Here is a 24,529-nt window from a genome sequence, read left to right as displayed (position 1 = left end):
TTTTATATTTTTAAATTAATTTTACGTATTGGCTTATGCTTTTAACTGTTTGATTTGCCTAATAGTGGTTTTATCTCTAATTTAATATAATATATATGATACAGAAATACGCCATGATAGATCGTTAGCTCCTACACGCATTTTTTCTCTCCTTGTTTCTTTTCTGTGTATCTTTCTGTCAAAGAGCGTTGGCTTGAAACGTAAAAGACTTGTTCTATTTCTATTCCTGAGCGCCATACTAATACATTTGTTTGTTTGTACTCCACCTGCCTTCGTCTTTTGTTTATTTTCATAACACATACACACATACATACAAGCATTTCCAAAATTTACCTAATCCCTTACAAAACCTTTTTCCCAAACTTTAAACACCAAAATTTTGGGGTTCCTTATACATGTTAAAACATCATCATCATCATTTAGTGTCCGTTTTCCATGCTAGCATGGGTTGGACGGTTTAACTGGGGTCTGTGAAGCCGGGAGGCTTCATCAGGCCCAGTCAGATTTGGCAGTGTTTCTATGGCTGGATGCCCTTCCTAACGCCAACCACTCCGTGAGTGTAGTGGGTGCTTTTTACATGCTACCTGCACAGGTGCCAGACAAAGCTGGCAAACGGCCACGAACGGATGGTGCTTTTACGTGCTACCGGCACGGGGGCCAGGCGAGGCTGGCAACGGACACAAACGGATGGTGCTTTTACGTGCTACCGGCACGGGGGCCAGGCGAGGCTGGCAACGGACACAAACGGATGCTGCTTTATATATATATAGCAAAAGAGGGAGTGGTGTTTCCACGCAGGAATAAAAAATATATAGGAAAATGTGTTGCTGGAAATGCACTTAGATTTCAAAAACTTGTAAATGTTTAAAATACATTTATTTACATAAATAGTTTAAACATTTACAAGTTTTTGAAATTTAAGTGCATTTTCAGCAACACATTTTCCTCTGTGTGTGTGTGTGTGGTGTGTGTGTGTGTACAATAGGCTTCTTTTACAAGGCTTTGGTTGGCCTGAGAATATAGTAAAAGACACTTGACCCCCACCCCCAGGTACCACGCACTGGGACTGAACCCAGGACTATGTGGTTGGGGAGCAAGCTTCTTACCACACAGCCACTCCTGCTGATTACTCCTTGTTGTCAGCCCTTTACTGGACCCTGAACATACCCCGGTACACATCACCTCAGCTTCTTCTGTCCTGAAGACTCCCAGACATAACACTTTATTTTCCTGTCTCCTGACATCAAAGGCCGAGTCATGACCTCATGTCATTTAACCCTTCCTGGGCCCCCACCACCAGCTGACCAACAAATGGGGCACAGACTACGTGGGGTCTGCTTGATTTCTCCCTGGATCCTGTGAGTGCAGGGGCTTGACTAATGCAGCTCCCGAGAGAGAAAAAAAACCCTCAGCATACATTGCAGACACACAAAAGAAAAAAGGGTGACAGGTCCTTGCCAAGCTTAGGGGCTCACAGGGCCTGTTTTCCCATACATGGCCCTTCTGGATGGGACGCCAGTCTGTCACTGAATTACTCCCCAATTTTGGCAGCTGAGCGGATTGGGGAGCTGTGAAATGAAGGGCTTCATTCAAGAAGACAATGCATTGCCTGCTCCAGGAATTGAAACCACAATCTTACACTCATGAGCCTCGGGCCTCCACTAAACACACACACACACCACACACACACACACACACACATGTGTCAGTTGGTATGTGGGTGTGGTGACAGCTGTTCTCAGTATAAATGTAGATTAGTTCATATTTAATTCAGTAATGATATTCGATGGGAATCGAGGGGGGTGTAGAGTTGCTGATGGTGGTGGTGGTGGTTGGGGCGATGGGGGTGGGGGTGGTGGGAGGGTGATGGCGATTGAGGTAGTGGTAATGTTGTAAGTGGTGGTGGTGGTGGTAGCAATGCAGAGGTGGTTAGGGTAGTAGCTGTGAGAGTGGGTAGTAGTAGTAGTAGTAGTAGCAGCAGCTACAGTAGTAACAACAGTAGCGATGGTGGTGGTAGTGGTGTAGTTGATAACAGTATTATTATTATTATTATTATTAGTTGTTGTTGTTATTCATTACACCCACATGAACCTACACTGTTCAAAAACAACCCAGCCATGACCATCTCCATAAAAGTGGAGTATCCTTTTAGATCCCCACAACTTAATAAATATACAAACACATATGTATACATACACGTGTGTGTGTGTGTGTGTGTGTGTATATGAGTGTATAAGGGATCTCAGTGTAGGACCTTTGTAAATTTCAAGCAGTCCCTGGCAGGTATAAAAACCAAAAAGTGGTTTTGCACATGTAATTAGAGTATTCTTGGCCAATTGAGAACCCCTTATAACACCAGACGATCAGTAGGCTAAGAAACATGTAACCTGAATTTTACCTGTTCAACTCCCTCAATTTGCATACATACATACACACACACACACACATACACACACTCACACATACATACATACATACACACACATACACACACTCACACATACATACATATGTTATATGAACATTCATTTAATAGACACACACAAACACATATATTCACCTAATATAGACATATACACACAGAAATACACACACACACACACTGAATACAAACGTGTGTGTGTGTGTGTGTGTGTTGCTCTTTTGCTCTTTTACTTGTTTCAGTCATTTGACTGTGGCCATGCTGGAGCACCGCCTTTAGTCGAGCAAATCGACCCCAGGACTCATTCTTTGTAAGCCTAGTACTTATTTTATCGGTCTCTTTTGCTGAACCGCTAAGTGTGTATATATATATATATACTCACATAGATACATCTTGTACAGATATTTTTTCATACACATGCTAATACAGACATATATATAAAAATGCACAAATACACACCAACAAACACACATAAACACATCCAGATACAAACAGACACAAACAAACACATACATGCAAAAAGAAACGCATACACACAGGCACACCCACCCACAAACACACATACGTTCCATTCAGGAGACAACACAAAGCTCTCTTCTTAATAATTTTGAAGGAGGAGGGGTTTAGAGGTCGGACACGGAAGAGTGAATTTGTGATGATTTAACGAATATTGGTGTGTTGGCCTAATTAGGGAAATAGGCTGCCAGCTGTTGCTCATTATTGACATTAATTACATGCGTACACACACACACACACAAACACACAGATACACACACATACATGTATACACACACACATACCTGCAAGTTAGGCAGGTAGATAGGCACAGGTGTGGCTGTGTGGTAAGAAGCTTGCTTCCCAACCACATGGTTCTGGGTTCAGTCCAACTGTGTGGCACCTTGGGCAAGTGTCCTCTGGCCGACCAAAGCCTTGTGTGTGGATTTGGTAGACAGAAACTGAAAGAAGCCCGTTGTATCATCATCATCATCATCATCACAAAGTATGGGGGTTTATTTCACAGGTGATCTAAATGATTAGGTACGCCAGGTAAGTGCTGTAACAGATTACTAACACTTTCCATGCTGGCATGGGTTGGACAATTTGACTGAGGACTGGCAAACCAGATGGCTGCACCAGGCTCCTAACTGATCTGGTAGCATTTCTATAGATATATATATATATATATATATATATCATCATCATCACCATCATCGTTGAGCGTCCGTTTTCCATGCTAGCATGGGTTGGACAGTTCAACTGGGGTCTGTGAAGCCGGAAGGCTTCATCAGGCCTAGTCAGATCTGGCAGTGTTTCTACGGCTGGATGCCCTTCCTAATGCCAACCACTCCGTGAGTGTAGTGGGTGCTTTTTACATGCCACCCGCACAGGTGCCAGACAGAGCATATATATATAGATATAGATATATATATATATAGGTGTATATATGTTTGTGTGCCTGTGTTTGTCTCCCCTATCATTGCTTGATGGCTGATGTTGATGTGTTTATGTCCCTGTAACTTAGCGGTTCAGCAAGAGAGACCGATAGAATAAGTACTAGGCTTACAAAGAATAAGTCTTGGGGTGAATTTGTTCGACTAAAGGCAGTGCTGTAGCATGGCCACAGTCAAATGACTGAAACAAGTAAAAGACCAAAGGAATATGGTTACATAAAACAGTCCAACTTACACAGAGTAGAAATGATATCATTAAATAAAAAGGGTTCAACAAGAGGTTTTTCATTCCTGATATCGTTTCCATTCTGTGGAAGTCAGACTATTTTATATGTATACGTATCTACATTTTTTTGTATTAAATGTATTTAATATTTTTTGAATATCAACTTGCTTGTCCTTACATTTACTCCTCTATCTGCTCAAGTTCAAATCTCTTGAGTACTACGAAGTGTATTCTATACGGAGAAACCTGTCTCTAATCTATATATATATATATATATATGTATATATATTTATAAGTTAATAAGAGAAAATAGAGAAATGGAAAAATATAAAGTGGATAGTTGTTAGTATAACAAGTGGATTAGTATAACAATGAAACAGTAATACATATAAGGGGATTCAGGATATAAGGGGACCTGATCAACACGTGAAAGGACACAGTCAATCCCTGAAGATATCCGACTAATTGTGGTTGTCTTTTTTTAAATGTAAAATGGCTTGAAAGTTGATAATTCAAACCTAAAGCTGGACTGAAACACACGCAAGATTTCTTTGCTTACTTCATTTGTAGATCCGGTCCCCTTATATCCTCAATCTTATACCCATGACTTTTTCATTGTGATACTAATAAACTTAACCAAGTGTACAATATATTTTTTCTTCTCCATTTTCTTTCATTAACTTTACACATTATTGGACATATATATTGGGGAACTTTCTTTCAATATATTTGACACAAGTTGGAATCGAGATTGTTATAAATAATCCCTAACGAGGAAATTAAATCCTCACAACTTAAATCTCTCTCACACACACACACACACACACACACGAGGAGTTTTTGTCAGGATAAGAGGAACTAATAGGTATGCTTCCTGAGTGCTCAAATAGGTGAGCTACAAATGTGTGTGTGTTTTATTTTGAATGGGAGAGATAGTAATTGAGGTTTCTAATGAACCTTATATGCAGATGTGTGTGTGAGTATATGTATGCTTCTCAGCCAAAATGGTTCCTGGTTCAGTCCCACTGCATGGCACCTTGGGCAAGTGCATTCAACTATAGTCCCAGACTGACTAATGCTTTGTGAGTAAATTGGAAACTGAAAGAAGCCCATCAGATATATATCACATCACTTTGTGTGTGTGTATATACATGTGTCAGTATCAGTGTGTTTGTGAATATGTCTACATGTATGTATGTCAGTGTGTGTTCTGTATATATATATGTAAATATATATATATATAGATACATGTATTGGGTCATCCCATAAATAATGCGACTTTTTTAGACTTATTTTTCAAAATTAAAATAAAGTTCTTTTCTTGTCTAAAATATATTCTCCTTCATTTTCTACAATGCTCTTCCATCTATCTCGTAGACTTGCAAGGCCCCTCTTCCAAGATTCACTTGTCCTTGATGAAAAATACTCCTCCAGTACTGTTCTGACCGTCTCAACAGAATTCATATTTTTTCCATTTAAATGATTTTGAAGACTTCTGAATGAATGATAATCAGACAGGGCAATGTCTGGTGAATATGGTGGGTGGGGCATCGTTTCCCATTCCAACTGCTCCAGCCTTTGGGATGTTATCCTCGCTGTATGTGGGCAAGCATTATTCTGATGGAAGAACACCTTTTGTCTTGAAGCCAAAGATAATCCTTTTCCTTCTAGCGCTGATTTAAGCCCCTCAAGCTGCTCAAAGCAGATCTCCTTTGCTATCATTTGGTTTGGGTTTAAAAGTTCAAAGTGAACTAAAACTTTCATATCTCACCAAACAAATAACAACACCTTACATGGGTGAAGACTTTCTTTAGCCTGCGGTGCCAGTGTTTCTCCTTTCCCTAACCACTGTCTTCAGAACTTGACATTTTTATAGAGAACTCACTTCTCATCACCAGTTAGCATTCGGTCCAAAAAAAGGTTCATTCATGAGATGTGACAGCAAAGAAGATCACACATTCACTCTCTGCATGCGATTAGACTTGGAAGGTTTGTGAGGAACCCATTGACCCAATTTGCTGACTTTCCAGATGTCAAATGGTTAAATGACCATATCCAAGCTTCTCTGCTAGTTCTTCAACAGTTACAATGGGATTTTGTTCCACCAGGGTTTGCAGGACGTCCTTGTCCAGCTCTACAGATCTTCAAGGATGAGGCTTGTCTTCTAGGCTGTAGTTTCCGGCTTGGAATTTCTGGAACCACCCTTGACACTGGATTACGCTTATTGTCTGATCCTCATATACTGCATTAATATTCCTCACACTTTCCATTGCGTTGTTGCCTTTATTGAACTCATAAAAGCAAAATATGCCAAATATGGTCCTTTGTCACTTCTATCACAGCTTTGAAAAAATCATCATCATCATCACTGTCGTTTAACATCCACCTTCCAATACTGGCATAGGTTGGACACTTTGATTGAGGTCTGGCAAGCCCAGAGGCTGCACCAGGCTCCAATCTGATTTGGGAAGGTTTCTACAGCTGGATGCCCTTCCTAATGCCAACCACTCCAAGAATATAGTAGCTGCTTTTTACATACCACCGGCATGAGAGCCAGTCAGGCGGCACTGGCATCAACCACACTTGAATGAAGCTTTTGACGTGCCACTCAGGTGGCACGGGCATCAGCCATACTTGAATGGTGATTTAACTGTTAAAATCAAACTGCACTCTTCAAAACTTGCACTAAGAATAAGGAAAAGGTAAAGTGACTACCTGCTTTTATAGTAAATTGATGCAGGCAGTTTATCCCATCCCCCTCTGACTTTCCATTGGTGTAATTGAAAAAAAACTGCATTATTTATGGGATGACCCTATATGCATGTATATACATTTTGGATATGTGTGTAGCTGTGTGTGTGTAACCAAGGTGATAGAAAAGGCTCTACTTACATTGACAACCCTTTGATGTTGTCAGACAGGTTCTCACAGATAAATATTAGATAGGCACAACAGAAACCTGAAGGAAAGAAATACATTATATATATATATATATATATATATATATATATACAAACATACACACACATATATATATATATATATTCTCATATATATAAAGCTACATATATTTATATACATTTACATATATAGACACAAACAGATAATCACGGAGAAATATGAATTAATAACAACAATTATGCAAATGCACACACACACACACATACATATGCATATAAATGTATATTATAAACATATATACATAATCATATATATATATATATATTTCTTTATTGCCCACAGGGGACTAAACATAGAAGGGACAAACAAGACTAGACAAAGGGATTAAGTCGATTACATCACCCTCAATGTGTAACTGGTACTTATTTAATTGACCCCAGGAGGATGAAAGGGAAAGTCAACCGTGGCGGAATTTGAGATCAGAACATAATGGTAGACAAAATACCACTAAGCATTTCACCCATCCTGCTAACGATTCTGCTAACGATTCTGGCAGCTCACCACCCTAATCATATATACAGACATTGACATACTAACATGAATGTTAAGTACAAGAAAATCAAGCAGTTATATATACTTATATATATATATAAGCATATATATATATATATATATATGCAATAAAGGGTGGAATATAATTAATTTAATAAAATTAATCAATTTCACCTAGTAGATTTATCGGTATGGAAAAGACCATATTTGGTAAGGGTTATAATAATTATAATTAAGGGTTAAATGCAACAAGTTGCTCAAAACCACATACCGAAAATATTAGAAACAGCAGCCAAAATTGATCACTATTTCCTCCACTAGTAAAAAGTCTCCACAAACAAACAGAATTTGTAAGTTGTATATGGCAAAAAAGGCAGAAAATAATGAAAATAACGCTGGGATAGGCTGGGATTTCATTATTTTCTGCCTTTTTTTGCCATATACAGCTTACAAATTCTGTTTGTTTGTGGAGACTTTTTATTAGTAGAGGACATAGTGGTCAATTTTGGCTGCTGTTTCTAATATTTTCGGTATATATATATATATGTAATTATATTAAGGGAGCAAAGCAAAGTGGCTGTCCTGAAATTAATGCCAAAGCACTAAAAAAACTACGGCAAAACTGCAAAAAGGACAGAGGTTGTAGTGAAGCAAATGAAAAAATACTAAAAAAGATTTCACTTTAATTGTGAATTGGGTCCAATTTCTGGATTAAGGCCATAAAAAGTGCTTTTTTCCTTCATGAACACAATACACAAGAAATATATATACAAATAATTATACATACCAGTATATATATATATATAATGTGTGTGTGTGTGTGTGTGTGTGTGTGTGTATCCTTTAAATTTGTTTATGGGAAGCATTTTTGAATCTGTATATAAAAGCTCCTGTATTATTATACTGGCTCCTGCCTGATGATAGAGACAGCAGTGTTTGGGGGTTGCACCAAACTGTGCCAATATGCTGTAGGCTATACATAGTAATAGTAATAATAATGATCCATGAATGGAATTTATAAATTTTTTAATGCCCCACTACGCGGGTTTCCACAATTCACAAATTCCTTATGATCATAGCCTGTATTCCAGGGGGTGATTAGAGTACAGTCGGCAATATCCGTGGACATTGGGTGGATCATAGCCATGCGTTCCTTTCTTTGGGCTCTATGCCATTAGTGGTGGAGGTAGAGGATGTATAACTGAAGGGTGTTTATCAATTTTGGCCAGTGAAAAGGAGGATTGGGGTTTGTGGGCAGTTCTGTGTGTATTTGGTGGGGAAGAGAGAAAGGAATGGAAAGGAAGGTGTGGGGGGGATCAAGGCTGTGAAGTCGAAACAAAACACTCCGACTCCAACTCCTCTTTATGTAATTAAGGGATTCTGGTCTACATATCTCATAAAACATATGCATACACTTGTACTTTGAAGGGGCCCGTATGTTGTATTGTGAGTCGGAGTCAATATGGTTTTACCAACTCTGACTCTGACTCTAGCTACCCCTTAATTGGTTTTGACTCCACTTAGCATGCAGATGTCAGGATCGGTAGTATAGTTCATTGGTTTGCCCTTAGTCACAGCAAGCACCCCCCCCCCTCAAGGAATTCAGATGTAGTAAGATCAACAAGTATAGCAATCCCTGATACCTGAGGTCTCAAACATACATTATACATATTGTTAAGCGCTAGTAAATGCATTTTTCCTCTAACGAGGGTCTCATTAAAGACATACAGTGTTAAAAAAAAAAGAAATGGAGCATAACCTCAATGCAAGGCAAAACAAAATTGGGACTAGTTTATTACACTGACCCCAGTATGCAACTGGTACCGTAAATCGTCAAGTATAATCTGCATTTTTTCCCCAAAATTTAAAGGTCAAAATCCCTAGTGCGTATTACACACAAGGTTAAAAATTAAAAATATTTTCTAAGCAATGTCCGAGTCTCTATTTGCTGTCTGGCAATGTTTATTCAGACGCATTTTGTGTTGTCAGGCGCGAAAATACCTGAAGCTCAGCCCGAAAGCAATAAAGTCATAAAAGAATCATCCATAACTTGCAGTAAGCAACATTTATTAAACGTTATTACTGTTATTTCTTTATTTTCTGCAAACAAAATGCACAAAAAAGCTACACGTTTGCATTATGTTATATATACAATACTAATAAAGGGCGTTACCGTATACATTTTTACAAACCAAGGACGCTATATAGACCTCCTTGACTCAAGTTAGAGAAGGGTTGCATATTATACCCAAGGTTTAGGTTTTTCAGAGGTACAGCCCCTTAAAAATCCCCTGCGTATTATACTCAAGGGAGGACTATACTCGAGGATTTACGGTACTTAATTTATCGACCCCGAAAGGATGAAAGGCAAAGTCAAACATGACAGAATTTGAACTCAGAAAGTATAGACAGGTGAAATGCCGCTAAACAAAATGAGAATGGCTAGCATTGTCATTTTGCCATTTTTGCTGTTCATTTGTGTGAAATACTCTGATGCCTTCAGGAAAAAATTCAAAATAGCCTGCTATTTCTCTTTAATGAAAAACTGCAAGTACCAGCATTTAACATTAAGTGATATTGAGGAGATTTAAATTAATGGGATACTTCTAACACACAGGCAAGGGTTGAGGACAGGAAAGGCATCTGGCCACAGAAGTAAATCTGCCACGACTAATTCTGTCCAACCCTCGCAAGCATGGAAGAGAGGACATTGAATCAATGATGATGATGATGATGATGGTATGCGGAATTGGCCAAAAGTTACCAGACAGTAAATCATAATTCCATTAATACTCTCTGCTGTGATTCTGTACTGACTCAAATGGAAAAATGTGTCGCTCAAGAAGGATTTCAGTTTGAACAATTTTTGTGATGTTTCATATCAAAAGACTTTTATATTCATTCAGTTCATCATCATCATCATCATCGTTTAACGTCCGCTTTCCATGCTAGCATGGGTTGGACGGTTAAACTGGGGTCTGGCAAGCCCGAAGGCTACACCAGGCCAGTCAGATCTGGCAGTGTTTCTACGGCTGGATGCCCTTCCTAACGCCAACCACTCGAGAGTGTAGTGGGTGATTTTATGTGCCACCGACACAGGTGCCAGACGAAGCTGGCAGACGGCCACGCTTGGATGGTGTTTTTTATGTGCCACCAACACAGGTGCCAGACGAGGCTGGCAGATGGCCACGCTCGGATGGTGTTTTTTATGTGCCACCGACACAGGTGCCAGACAAGGCTGGCAGACGGCCACGCTCGGATGGTGTTTGTTACGTGCCCTCAGCACGGAGGCCAGTCGATGCGGTACTGGCTACGGCCACGTTCGGATGGTTTTCTTATGTGCCACCGGCACTGGTACCACAAAGATTGTTAAACAGAAATAAATTTTGGAATTAAAGGTTTTGATTTAGTGTCAAGTGACTTTTGGCCAACCCTGCTGTATACATGACAAGGAGAATATCAAGAGATTGGAAATTGTGTGTTACTCACCAATTTGTGACACCAGCAGGACAATATCAACCACCAGTCTGCCAAACCACCCCATTGCAAAATATCCTACAAAGTTGAAAAAAAAAATTTACATAATAATAATAATCCTTTCTAATTAAGGGACAAAGCCTGAAATTTTGTGGGAGGGGACTAGTTGATTGCAATGACCCCAGTGTTTCATCATCATCATCATCATTGCTTAACGTCCGTTTTCCATATATGTATGTATATCTTTATCTATCTATATGTGTGTGTGTGTGTATTATATACTAGCAGAGATACCCGGCCTTGCTCGGGATTTTATATTTTATATTTTTCTCCTTGTTTTTCTCTTGTATCCATTCTGTATATTCTATATTTTTTGTAGAATGATATGTTAAGGAGCTTTTTTTTTTTTGAGAAACACGGGATGAGTTTAATCCATATATTGTGACTTAAATATATATGTATTTTTATCTATCTACTCATCTGTCTGTCTGTCTGTCTCTCTATATTTATATATATGTTATATACATAAATATACACACACACACGCACACATACTGTTTTCATTCAGGACTACTTGGGCTACATTTTAAAGATGAGGAATTTTGCCCTAGAGGCCACGCCTTTCAATTGAGCAAACTCCCCACCACTTTTAATACAGGTGTGCAAATTTTCAGGTCAATCCGACCATATTTACTAACACTTTTACCTGCACAACTGCTTGTGTAACAACGTCCACCCTTTTCACAAATATATATATATAATTTATATGTATCTCTATATATGTCGCTCTCTCTCTCTCTCTCTATATATATATATATATATATATATATATGTGTGTGTGTATGTATATATGTGTGTGTGTATGTATGTGTGCATGTGTGTGTATATATGTGTGTGTATGTGTGTATATCTATCATCATCATCATCATCATCATCGTTTAACGTCCGTTTTTCCGCGCTAGCACGGGTTGGACGGTTCGACCGGGGTCTGGGGAGCCAGGGGCTGCCCCAGGCTCCAGTCTGGTCTGGCAGTGTTTCTACAGCTGGATGCCCTTCCTAACGCCAACCACTCCGCGAGTGTAGTGGGTGCTTTTTACGTGCCACCTGCACAGGAGCCAGAGGGGTCTGGCATCGGTCACGATCGGTTGGTGCTTTTTATGTGCCGCCAGCACAGAAGCCATTCGAGGCAGGGTTGGCATCGGTCACGTTCGGATGGTGCTTTATATATATAACATATATATAAATATAGAGAGACAGACAGACAGATGAGTAGATATATAAAAATACATATATATTTAAGTCACAATATATGGATTAAACTCATCCCGTGTTTCTCAAAAAAAAAAAGAAGCTCCTTAACATATCATTCTACAAAAATATAGAATATACAGAATGGATACAAGAGAAAAACAAAGAGAAAAATATAAAATTTTTTTAGCCATTAGAATTCTTATTTAACGACAATTGTTTCACAGCTTAATAAGAACGTAGAGATGATTTGTTTAATTATAGCTTATAATAAGTAATAAATTACTTCATGTCTGCATTAATATTAACGATCTGTAAATGAATGCAGATGTTAAGGCTGCTCTTCGGGTTAAACTAAGTCCATGTTAAAAAATAATCCCTCAACATGTTTCAAGAATGCAAAGTCAATATTTCTTTAAAAGAAGAACCTTATGGAATATAGAATACAACAATAATCATAAAGTTAATAGAAGGGAAGGAGAATTTAGTGGGATATTAAAAAGTAACAGGTTGATAAATTCAGTAGAAGAAAAGGCAAGAGATATATTTATCATTAATAACCTAGAAAAAGGATTGTAAAGATAAAGAGAAATATAACAGACAGAAGCTAAATAAAAGTTCTTGGAGATAATGTCTAGGAAATATATCATCATCATTGTTCGACCGTGGTCGAGACAATGGAATTTGCCATGCTACGCCAGACTTCACAGTCCATCATAGCATTACGGAGGTCCTGTTGCTGGATGCCTGTATCCCTGGAGATTACATCAGGGTAGGAGAGTGTGCACCCTCTGGTATTGCGACCGTGGTCGAGACAATGGAATTTACTATGTTACGCCAGACTTCACGGTCCATCAGAGCATTACGGAGGTCCTGTTGCTGGATGCCTGTATCCCTGGAGATTACATCAGGGTAGGAGAGTGTGCGCCCTCTGGTATTGCGACCGTGGTCGAGACAATGGAATTTACTATGTTACGCCAGACTTCACAGTCCATCATAGCATTACGGAGGTCCTGTTGCTCGATGCCTGTATCCCTGGAGATTACATCAGGGTAGGAGAGTGTACGCCCTCTGGTATTGCGACCGTGGTCGAGACAATGGAATTTACCATGCTACACCAGACTTCACAGTCCATCGTAGCATTACGGAGGTCCTGTTGCTGGATGCCTGTATCCCTGGAGATTACATCAGGGTAGGAGAGTGTGCACCCTCTGGTATTGCGACCGTGGTCGAGACAATGGAATTTACTATGTTACGCCAGACTTCACAGTCCATCATAGCATTACGGAGGTCCTGTTGCTGGATGCCTGTATCCCTGGAGATTACATCAGGGTAGGAGAGTGTGCACCCTCTGGTATTGCGACCGTGGTCGAGACAATGGAATTTACTATGTTACGCCAGACTTCACAGTCCATCATAGCATTACGGAGGTCCTGTTGCTGGATGCCTGTATCCCTGGAGATTACATCAGGGTAGGAGAGTGTGCGCCCTCTGGTATTGCGACCGTGGTCGAGACAATGGAATTTACTATGTTACGCCAGACTTCACAGTCCATCATAGCATTACGGAGGTCCTGTTGCTGGATGCCTGTATCCCTGGAGATTACATCAGGGTAGGAGAGTGTACGCCCTCTGGTATTGCGACCGTGGTCGAGACAATGGAATTTACTATGTTACGCCAGACTTCACAGTCCATCATAGCATTACGGAGGTCCTGTTGCTGGATGCCTGTATCCCTGGAGATTACATCAGGGTAGGAGAGTGTGCACCCTCTGGTATTGCGATCGTGGTCGAGACAATGGAATTTACTATGTTACGCCAGACTTCACAGTCCATCATAGCATTACGGAGGTCCTGTTGCTGGATGCCTGTATCCCTGGAGATTACATCAGGGTAGGAGAGTGTGCACCCTCTGGTATTGCGACTGTGGTCCAGACAATGGAATTTACTATGTTACGCCAGACTTCACAGTCCATCATAGCATTACGGAGGTCCTGTTGCTGGATGCCTGTATCCCTGGAGATTACATCAGGGTAGGAGAGTGTGCACCCTCTGGTATTGCGACTGTGGTCGAGACAATGGAATTTACTATGTTACGCCAGACTTCACAGTCCATCATAGCATTACGGAGGTCCTGTTGCTGGATGCCTGTATCCCTGGAGATTACATCAGGGTAGGAGAGTGTACGCCCTCTGGTATTGCGACCGTGGTCGAGACAATGGAATTTACTATGTTACGCCAGACTTCACAGTCCATCATAGCATTACGGAGGTCCTGTTGCTGGATGCCTGTATCCCTGGAGATTACATCAGGGTAGGAGAGTGAGCACCCTCTGGTATTGCGATCGTGGTCGAGACAATGGAATTTACTATGTTACGCCAGACTTCACAGTCCATCATAGCATTACGGAGGTCCTGTTGCTGGATGCCTGTATCCCTGGAGATTACATCAGGGTAGGAGAGTGTGCACCCTCTGGTATTGCGACGTGGTCGAGACAATGGAATTTACTATGTTACGCCAGACTTCACAGTCCATCATAGCATTACGGAGGTCCTGTTGCTGGATGCCTGTATCCCTGGAGATTACATCAGGGTAGGAGAGTGTGCGCCCTCTGGTATTGCGACCGTGGTCGAGACAATGGAATTACTATGTTACGCCAGACTTCACAGTCCATCATAGCATTACGGAGGTCCTGTTGCTGGATGCCTGTATCCCTGGAGATTACATCAGGGTAGGAGAGTGTACGCCCTCTGGTATTGCGACCGTGGTCAAGACAATGGAAATTACTATGTTACGCCAGACTTCACAGTCCATCATAGCATTACGGAGGTCCTGTTGCTGGATGCCTGTATCCCTGGAGATTACATCAGGGTAGGAGAGTGTGCACCCTCTGGTATTGCGATCGTGGTCGAGACAATGGAATTTACTATGTTACGCCAGACTTCACAGTCCATCATAGCATTACGGAGGTCCTGTTGCTGGATGCCTGTATCCCTGGAGATTACATCAGGGTAGGAGAGTGTGCACCCTCCGGTATTGTGACTGTGGTCGAGACAATGGAATTTACTATGTTACGCCAGACTTCACAGTCCATCATAGCATTACGGAGGTCCTGTTGCTGGATGCCTGTATCCCTGGAGATTACATCAGGGTAGGAGAGTGTGCACCCTCTGGTATTGCGACTGTGGTCGAGACAATGGAATTTACTATGTTACGCCAGACTTCACAGTCCATCATAGCATTACGGAGGTCCTGTTGCTGGATGCCTGTATCCCTGGAGATTACATCAGGGTAGGAGAGTGTGCACCCTGTGGTATTGCGATCGTGGTCGAGACAATGGAATTTACTATGTTACGCCAGACTTCACAGTCCATCATAGCATTACGGAGGTCCTGTTGCTGGATGCCTGTATCCCTGGAGATTACATCAGGGTAGGAGAGTGTGCACCCTCTGGTATTGCGACCGTGGTCGAGACAATGGAATTTACTATGTTACGCCAGACTTCACAGTCAATCATAGCATTACGGAGGTCCTGTTGCTGGATGCCTGTATCCCTGGAGATTACATCAGGGTAGGAGAGTGAGCACCCTCTGGTATTGCGACCATGGTCGAGACAATGGAATTTACTATGCTACGCCAGACTTCACAGTCCATCATAGCATTACGGAGGTCCTGTTGCTGGATGCCTGTATCCCTGGAGATTACATCAGGGTAGGAGAGTGTACGCCCTCTGGTATTGCGACCGTGGTCGAGAAAATGGAATTTACTATGTTACGCCAGACTTCACGGTCTATCATAGCATTACGGAGGTCCTGTTGCTGGATGCCTGTATCCCTGGAGATTACATCAGGGTAGGAGAGTGAACGCCCTCTGGTATTGCGACCGTGGTCGAGACAATGGAATTTACCATGCTACGCCAGACTTCACAGTCCATCATAGCATTACGGAGGTCCTGTTGCTGGATGCCTGGATCCCTGGAGATTACATCAGGGTAGGAGAGTGTGCACCCTCTGGTATTGCGACCGTGGTCGAGACAATGGAATTTACTATGTTACGCCAGACTTCACAGTCCATCATAGCATTACGGAGGTCCTGTTGCTGGATGCCTGTATCCCTGGAGATTACATCAGGGTAGGAGAGTGTGCACCCTCTGGTATTGCGACCGTGGTCGAGACAATGGAATTTACTATGTTACGCCAGACTTCACAGTCCATCATAGCATTACGGAGGTCCTGTTGCTGGATGCCTGTATCCCTGGAGATTACATCAGGGTAGGAGAGTGTACGCCCTCTGGTATTGCGACCGTGGTCGAGACAATGGAATTTACTATGTTACGCCAGACTTCACAGTCCATCATAGCATTACGGAGGTCCTGTTGCTGGATGCCTGTATCCCTGGAGATTACATCAGGGTAGGAGAGTGTGCACCCTCTGGTATTGCGATCGTGGTCGAGACAATGGAATTTACTATGTTACGCCAGACTTCACAGTCCATCATAGCATTACGGAGGTCCTGTTGCTGGATGCCTGTATCCCTGGAGATTACATCAGGGTAGGAGAGTGTGCACCCTCTGGTATTGCGACTGTGGTCGAGACAATGGAATTTACTATGTTACGCCAGACTTCACAGTCCATCATAACATTACGGAGGTCCTGTTGCTGGATGCCTGTATCCCTGGAGATTACATCAGGGTAGGAGAGTGTGCACCCTCTGGTATTGCGACTGTGGTCGAGACAATGGAATTTACTATGTTACGCCAGACTTCACAGTCCATCATAGCATTACGGAGGTCCTGTTGCTGGATGCTGTATCCCTGGAGATTACATCAGGGTAGGAGAGTGTACGCCCTCTGGTATTGCGACCGTGGTCGAGACAATGGAATTTACTATGTTACGCCAGACTTCACAGTCCATCATAGCATTACGGAGGTCCTGTTGCTGGATGCCTGTATCCCTGGAGATTACATCAGGGTAGGAGAGCGTGCACCCTCTGGTATTGCGATCGTGGTCGAGACATGGAATTTACTATGTTACGCCAGACTTCACAGTCCATCATAGCATTACGGAGGTCCTGTTGCTGGATGCCTGTATCCCTGGAGATTACATCAGGGTAGGAGAGTGTGCACCCTCTGGTATTGCGACCGTGGTCCAGACAATGGAATTTACTATGTTACGCCAGACTTCACAGTTCATCATAGCATTACGGAGGTCCTGTTGCTGGATGCCTGAATACCTGGAGATTACATCAGGGTAGGAGAGTGAGCACCCTCTGGTATTGCGACCATGGTCGAGACAATGGAATTTACTATGTTACGCCAGACTTCACAGTCCATCATAACATTACGGAGGTCCTGTTGCTGGATGCCTGTATCCCTGGAGATTACATCAGGGTAGGAGAGTGTGCCCTCTGGTATTGCGACCGTGGTCGAGACAATGGAATTTACTATGTTACGCCAGACTTCACGGTCCATCATAGCATTACGGAGGTCCTGTTGCTGGATGCCTGTATCCCTGGAGATTACATCAGGGTAGGAGAGTGTACGCCCTCTGGTATTGCGACCGTGGTCGAGACAATGGAATTTACCATGCTACGCCAGACTTCACAGTCCATCATAGCATTACGGAGGTCCTGTTGCTGGATGCCTGTATCCCTGGAGATTACATCAGGGTAGGAGAGTGTGCACCCTCTGGTATTGCGATCGTGGTCGAGACAATGGAATTTACTATGTTACGCCAGACTTCACAGTCCATCATAGCATTACGAAGGTCCTGTTGCTGGATGCCTGTATCCCTGGAGATTACATCAGGGTAGGAGAGTGTGCACCCTCTGGTATTGCGACTGTGGTCGAGACAATGGAATTTGCTATGTTACGCCAGACTTCACAGTCCATCATAGCATTACGGAGGTCCTGTTGCTGGATGCCTGTATCCCTGGAGATTACATCAGGGTAGGAGAGTGTGCACCCTCTGGTATTGCGACTGTGGTCGAGACAATGGAATTTACTATGTTACGCCAGACTTCACAGTCCATCATAGCATTACGGAGGTCCTGTTGCTGGATGCCTGTATCCCCGGAGATTACATCAGGGTAGGAGAGTGTATGCCCTCTGGTATTGCGACCGTGTTCGAGACAATGGAATTTACTATGTTACGCCAGACTTCACAGTCCATCATAGCATTACGGAGGTCCTGTTGCTGGATGCCTGTATCCCTGGAGATTACATCAGGGTAGGAGAGTGTGCACCCTCTGGTATTGCGATCGTGGTCGAGACAATGGAATTACTATGTTACGCCAGACTTCACAGTCCATCATAGCATTACGGAGGTCCTGTTGCTGGATGCCTGTATCCTGGAGATTACATCAGGGTAGGAGAGTGTGCACCCTCTGGTATTGCGACCGTGGTCGAGACAATGGAATTTACTATGTTACGCCAGACTTCACAGTCCATCATAGCATTACGGAGGTCCTGTTGCTGGATGCCTGTATCCCTGGAGATTACATCAGGGTAGGAGAGTGTGCACCCTCTGGTATTGCGACCGTGGTCGAGACAATGGAATTTACTATGCTACGCCAGACTTCACGTCATCATAGCATTACGGAGGTCCTGTTGCTGGATGCCTGTATCCCCGGAGATTACATCAGGGTAGGAGAGTGCACGCCCTCTGGTATTGCGACCGTGGTCGAGACAATGGAATTTACTATGTTACGCCAGACTTCACAGTCCATCATAGCATTACGGAGGTTCTGTTGCTGGATGCCTGTATCCTGGAGATTACATCAGGGTAGGAGAGTGTACGCCCTCTGGTATTGCGACCGTGGTCGAGACAATGGAATTTACTATGTTACGCCAGACTTCACAGTCCATCATAGCATTACAGAGGTCCTGTTGCTGGATGCCTGTATCCCTGGAGATTACATCAGGGTAGGTAGGAGAGTGTGCACCTCTGGTATTGCGACCGTGGTCGAGACAATGGAATTTACTATGCTACGCCAGACTTCACAGTCCATCATAGCATTACGGAGGTCCTGTTGCTGGATGCCTGTATCCCTGGAGATTACATCAGGGTAGGAGAGTGTACGCCCTCTGGTATTGCGACCATGGTTGAGACAATGGAATTTACTATGTTACGCCAAACTTCACAGTCCATCATAGCATTACGGAGGTCCTGTTGCTGGATGCCTGTATCCCTGGAGATTACATCAGGGTAGGAGAGTGTACGCCCTCTGGTATTGCGACCGTGGTCGAGACAATGGAATTTACCATGTTACGCCAGACCTCACGGTCCATCATGGCATTACGGAGGTCCTGTTGCTGGATGCCTGTATCCCTGGAGATTACATCAGGGTAGGAGAGTGTACGCCCTCTGGTATTGCGACCGTGGTCGAGACAATGGAATTTACTATGTTACGCCAGACTTCACAGTCTATCATAGCATTACGGAGGTCCTGTTGCTGGATGCCTGTATCCCTGGAGATTACATCAGGGTAGGAGAGTGTGCACCCTCTGGTATTGCGATCGTGGTCGAGACAATGGAATTTACTATGTTACGCCAGACTTCACAGTCCATCATAGCATTACGGAGGTCCTGTTGCTGGATGCCTGTATCCCTGGAGATTACATCAGGGTAGGAGAGTGTGCACCCTCTGGTATTGCGACCGTGGTCGAGACAATGGAATTTACTATGTTACGCCAGACTTCACAGTCCATCATAGCATTACGGAGGTCCTGTTGCTGGATGCCTGTATCCCTGGAGATTACATCAGGGTAGGAGAGTGTGCACCCTCTGGTATTGCGACCGTGGTCGAGACAATGGAATTTACTATGTTACGCCAGACTTCACAGTCCATCATAGCATTACGGAGGTCCTGTTGCTGGATGCCTGTATCCCTGGAGATTACATCAGGGTAGGAGAGTGTACGCCCTCTGGTATTGCGACCGTGGTCGAGACAATGGAACTTACCATGCTACGCCAGACTTCACAGTCCATCATAGCATTACGGAGGTCCTGTTGCTGGATGCCTGTATCCCTGGAGATTACATCAGGGTAGGAGAGTGTGCACCTCTGGTATTGCGACCGTGGTCGAGACAATGGAATTTACTATGTTACGCCAGACTTCACAGTCCATCATAGCATTACGGAGGTCCTGTTGCTGGATGCCTGTATCCCTGGAGATTACATCAGGGTAGGAGAGTGTGCACCCTCTGGTATTGCGACCGTGGTCGAGACAATGGAATTTACTATGTTACGCCAGACTTCACAGTCCATCATAGCATTACGGAGGTCCTGTTGCTGGATGCCTGTATCCCTGGAGATTACATCAGGGTAGGAGAGTGTACGCCCTCTGGTATTGTGACCGTGGTCGAGACAATGGAATTTACTATGTTACGCCAGACTTCACAGTCCATCATAGCATTACGGAGGTCCTGTTGCTGGATGCCTGTATCCCTGGAGATTACATCAGGGTAGGAGAGTGTGCGCCCTCTGGTATTGCGACCGTGGTCGAGACAATGGAATTTACAATGTTACGCCAGACTTCACGGTCCATCATAGCATAACGGAGGTCCTGTTGCTGGATGCCTGTATCCCTGGAGATTACATCAGGGTAGGAGAGTGTACGCCCTCTGGTATTGCGACCGTGGTCGAGACAATGGAATTTACCATGCTACGCCAGACTTCACAGTCCATCATAGCATTACGGAGGTCCTGTTGCTGGATGCCTGTATCCCTGGAGATTACATCAGGGTAGGAGAGTGTGCACCCTCTGGTATTGCGACCGTGGTCGAGACAATGGAATTTACTATGTTACGCCAGACTTCACAGTCCATCATAGCATTACGGAGGTCCTGTTGCTGGATGCCTGTATCCCTGGAGATTACATCAGGGTAGGAGAGTGTGCACCCTCTGGTATTGCGACCGTGGTCGAGACAATGGAATTTACTATGTTACGCCAGACTTCACAGTCCATCATAGCATTACGGAGGTCCTGTTGCTGGATGCCTGTATCCCTGGAGATTACATCAGGGTAGGAGAGTGTGCACCCTCTGGTATTGCGACTGTGGTCGAGACAATGGAATTTACTATGTTACGCCAGACTTCACAGTCCATCATAGCATTACGGAGGTCCTGTTGCTGGATGCCTGTATCCCTGGAGATTACATCAGGGTAGGAGAGTGTACGCCCTCTGGTATTGCGACCGTGGTCGAGACAATGGAATTTACTATGTTACGCCAGACTTCACAGTCCATCATAGCATTACGGAGGTCCTGTTGCTGGATGCCTGTATCCCTGGAGATTACATCAGGGTAGGAGAGTGTGCACCCTCTGGTATTGCGATCGTGGTCGAGACAATGGAATTTACTATGTTACGCCAGACTTCACAGTCCATCATAGCATTACGGAGGTCCTGTTGCTGGATGCCTGTATCCCTGGAGATTACATCAGGGTAGGAGAGTGTGCACCCTCTGGTATTGCGACCGTGGTCGAGACAATGGAATTCACTATGTTACGCCAGACTTCACAGTCCATCATAGCATTACGGAGGTCCTGTTGCTGGATGCCTGTATCCCTGGAGATTACATCAGGGTAGGAGAGTGTGCACCCTCTGGTATTGCGACCGTGGTCGAGACAATGGAATTTACTATGTTACGCCAGACTTCACAGTCCATCATAGCATTACGGAGGTCTGTTGCTGGATGCCTGTATCCCTGGAGATTACATCAGGGTAGGAGAGTGTACGCCCTCTGGTATTGCGACCGTGGTTGAGACAATGGAATTTACTATGTTACGCCAGACTTCACAGTCCATCATAGCATTACGGAGGTCCTGTTGCTGGATGCCTGTATCCCTGGAGATTACATCAGGGTAGGAGAGTGTACGCCCTCTGGTATTGTGACCGTGGTTGAGACAATGGAATTTACTATGTTACGCCAGACTTCACGGTCCATCATAGCATTACGGAGGTCCTGTTGCTGGATGCCTGTATCCCTGGAGATTACATCAGGGTAGGAGAGTGTGCGCCCTCTGGTATTGCGACCGTGGTCGAGACAATGGAATTTACCATGCTACGCCAGACCTCACGGTCCATCATAGCATCACGGAGGTCCTGTTGCTGGATGCCTGTATCCCTGGAGATTACATCAGGGTAGGAGAGTGTACGCCCTCTGGTATTGCGACCGTGGTCGAGACAATGGAATTTACCATGTTACGCCAGACCTCACGGTCCATCATGGCATTACGGAGGTCCTGTTGCTGGATGCCTGTATCCCTGGAGATTACATCAGGGTAGGAGAGTGTACGCCCTCTGGTATTGCGACCGTGGTCGAGACAATGGAATTTACTATGTTACGCCAGACTTCACAGTCCATCATAGCATTACGGAGGTCCTGTTGCTGGATGCCTGTATCCCTGGAGATTACATCAGGGTAGGAGAGTGTGCACCCTCTGGTATTGCGACCGTGGTCGAGACAATGGAATTTACTATGTTACGCCAGACTTCACAGTCCATCATAGCATTACGGAGGTCCTGTTGCTGGATGCCTGTATCCCTGGAGATTACATCAGGGTAGGAGAGTGTGCACACTCTGGTATTGCGACCGTGGTCGAGACAATGGAATTTACTATGTTACGCCAGACTTCACAGTCCATCATAGCATTACGGAGGTCCTGTTGCTGGATGCCTGTATCCCTGGAGATTACATCAGGGTAGGAGAGTGTGCACCCTCTGGTATTGCGACCGTGGTCGAGACAATGGAATTACTATGTTACGCCAGACTTCACAGTCCATCATAGCATTACGGAGGTCCTGTTGCTGGATGCATGTATCCCTGGAGATTACATCAGGGTAGGAGAGTGTGCACCCTCTGGTATTGCGACCGTGGTCGAGACAATGGAATTTACTATGCTACGCCAGACTTCACAGTCCATCATAGCATTACGGAGGTCCTGTTGCTGGATGCCTGTATCCCTGGAGATTACATCAGGGTAGGAGAGTGTACGCCCTCTGGTATTGTGACCGTGGTCGAGACAATGGAATTTACTATGTTACGCCAGACTTCACGGTCCATCATAGCATTACGGAGGTCCTGTTGCTGGATGCCTGTATCCCTGGAGATTACATCAGGGTAGGAGAGTGTGCACCCTCTGGTATTGCGACCGTGGTCGAGACAATGGAATTTACTATGTTACGCCAGACTTCACAGTCCATCATAGCATTACGGAGGTCCTGTTGCTGGATGCCTGTATCCCTGGAGATTACATCAGGGTAGGAGAGTGTGCACCCTCTGGTATTGCGACCGTGGTCGAGACAATGGAATTTACATGTTACGCCAGACTTCACAGTCCATCATAGCATTACGGAGGTCCTGTTGCTGGATGCATGTATCCCTGGAGATTACATCAGGGTAGGAGAGTGTGCACCCTCTGGTATTGCGACGTGGTCGAGACAATGGAATTTACTATGCTACGCCAGACTTCACAGTCCATCATAGCATTACGGAGGTCCTGTTGCTGGATGCCTGTATCCCTGGAGATTACATCAGGGTAGGAGAGTGTACGCCCTCTGGTATTGTGACTGTGGTCGAGACAATGGAATTTACTATGTTACGCCAGACTTCACGGTCCATCATAGCATTACGGAGGTCCTGTTGCTGGATGCCTGTATCCCTGGAGATTACATCAGGGTAGGAGAGTGTGCGCCTCTGGTATTGCGACCGTGGTCGAGACAATGGAATTTACCATGCTACGCCAGACCTCACGGTCCATCATAGCATCACGGAGGTCCTGTTGCTGGATGCCTGTATCCCCGGAGATTACATCAGGGTAGGAGAGTGTACGCCTCTGGTAGTATAGCGACCGTGGTCGAGACAATGGAATTTACCATGTTACGCCAGACCTCACGGTCCATCATGGCATTACGGAGGTCCTGTTGCTGGATTGCCTGTATCCCTGGAGATTACATCAGGTGGTAGAGAGTGTACGCCTCTGGTATTGCGACCGTGGTCGAGAAAATGGAATTTACTATGTTACGCCAGACTTCACAGTCCATCATAGCATTACGGAGGTCCTGTTGCTGGATGCCTGTATCCCTGGAGATTACATCAGGGTAGGAGAGTGTGCACCCTGGTATTGCGACCGTGGTCGAGACAATGGAATTTACTATGTTATTCCAGACTTCACAGTCCATCATAGCATTACGGAGGTCCTGTTGCTGGATGCTGTATCCCTGGAGATTACATCAGGGTAGGAGAGTGTGC

The 24,529-nt window shown here is 44.0% G+C and overlaps 1 protein-coding gene across 3 annotated transcripts in view; it reads right to left on the bottom strand.

The window, feature by feature from the left end:
- Positions 1-24,529, bottom strand: part of LOC115226205 (amino acid transporter AVT3C-like) — a 157,833-nt gene that overhangs the window by 49,171 nt on the left and 84,133 nt on the right. For all 3 annotated transcript variants that reach the window (XM_029797221.2, XM_029797222.2, XM_029797223.2), the window contains exons 5-6: positions 11,042-11,107; positions 6,992-7,058 (exon numbers count right to left, since the gene is read on the bottom strand). In XM_029797221.2, the coding sequence (XP_029653081.1) occupies positions 6,992-7,058; positions 11,042-11,107 (133 nt within the window). The remainder of the gene's footprint in view (positions 1-6,991; positions 7,059-11,041; positions 11,108-24,529) is intronic.

Source organism: Octopus sinensis, linkage group LG29, assembly GCF_006345805.1.
Source record: "Octopus sinensis linkage group LG29, ASM634580v1, whole genome shotgun sequence".
Classification (NCBI taxonomy): Eukaryota; Metazoa; Mollusca; class Cephalopoda; order Octopoda; family Octopodidae; genus Octopus; species Octopus sinensis.
This window is presented reverse-complemented; position numbering and strand designations above follow the sequence as displayed.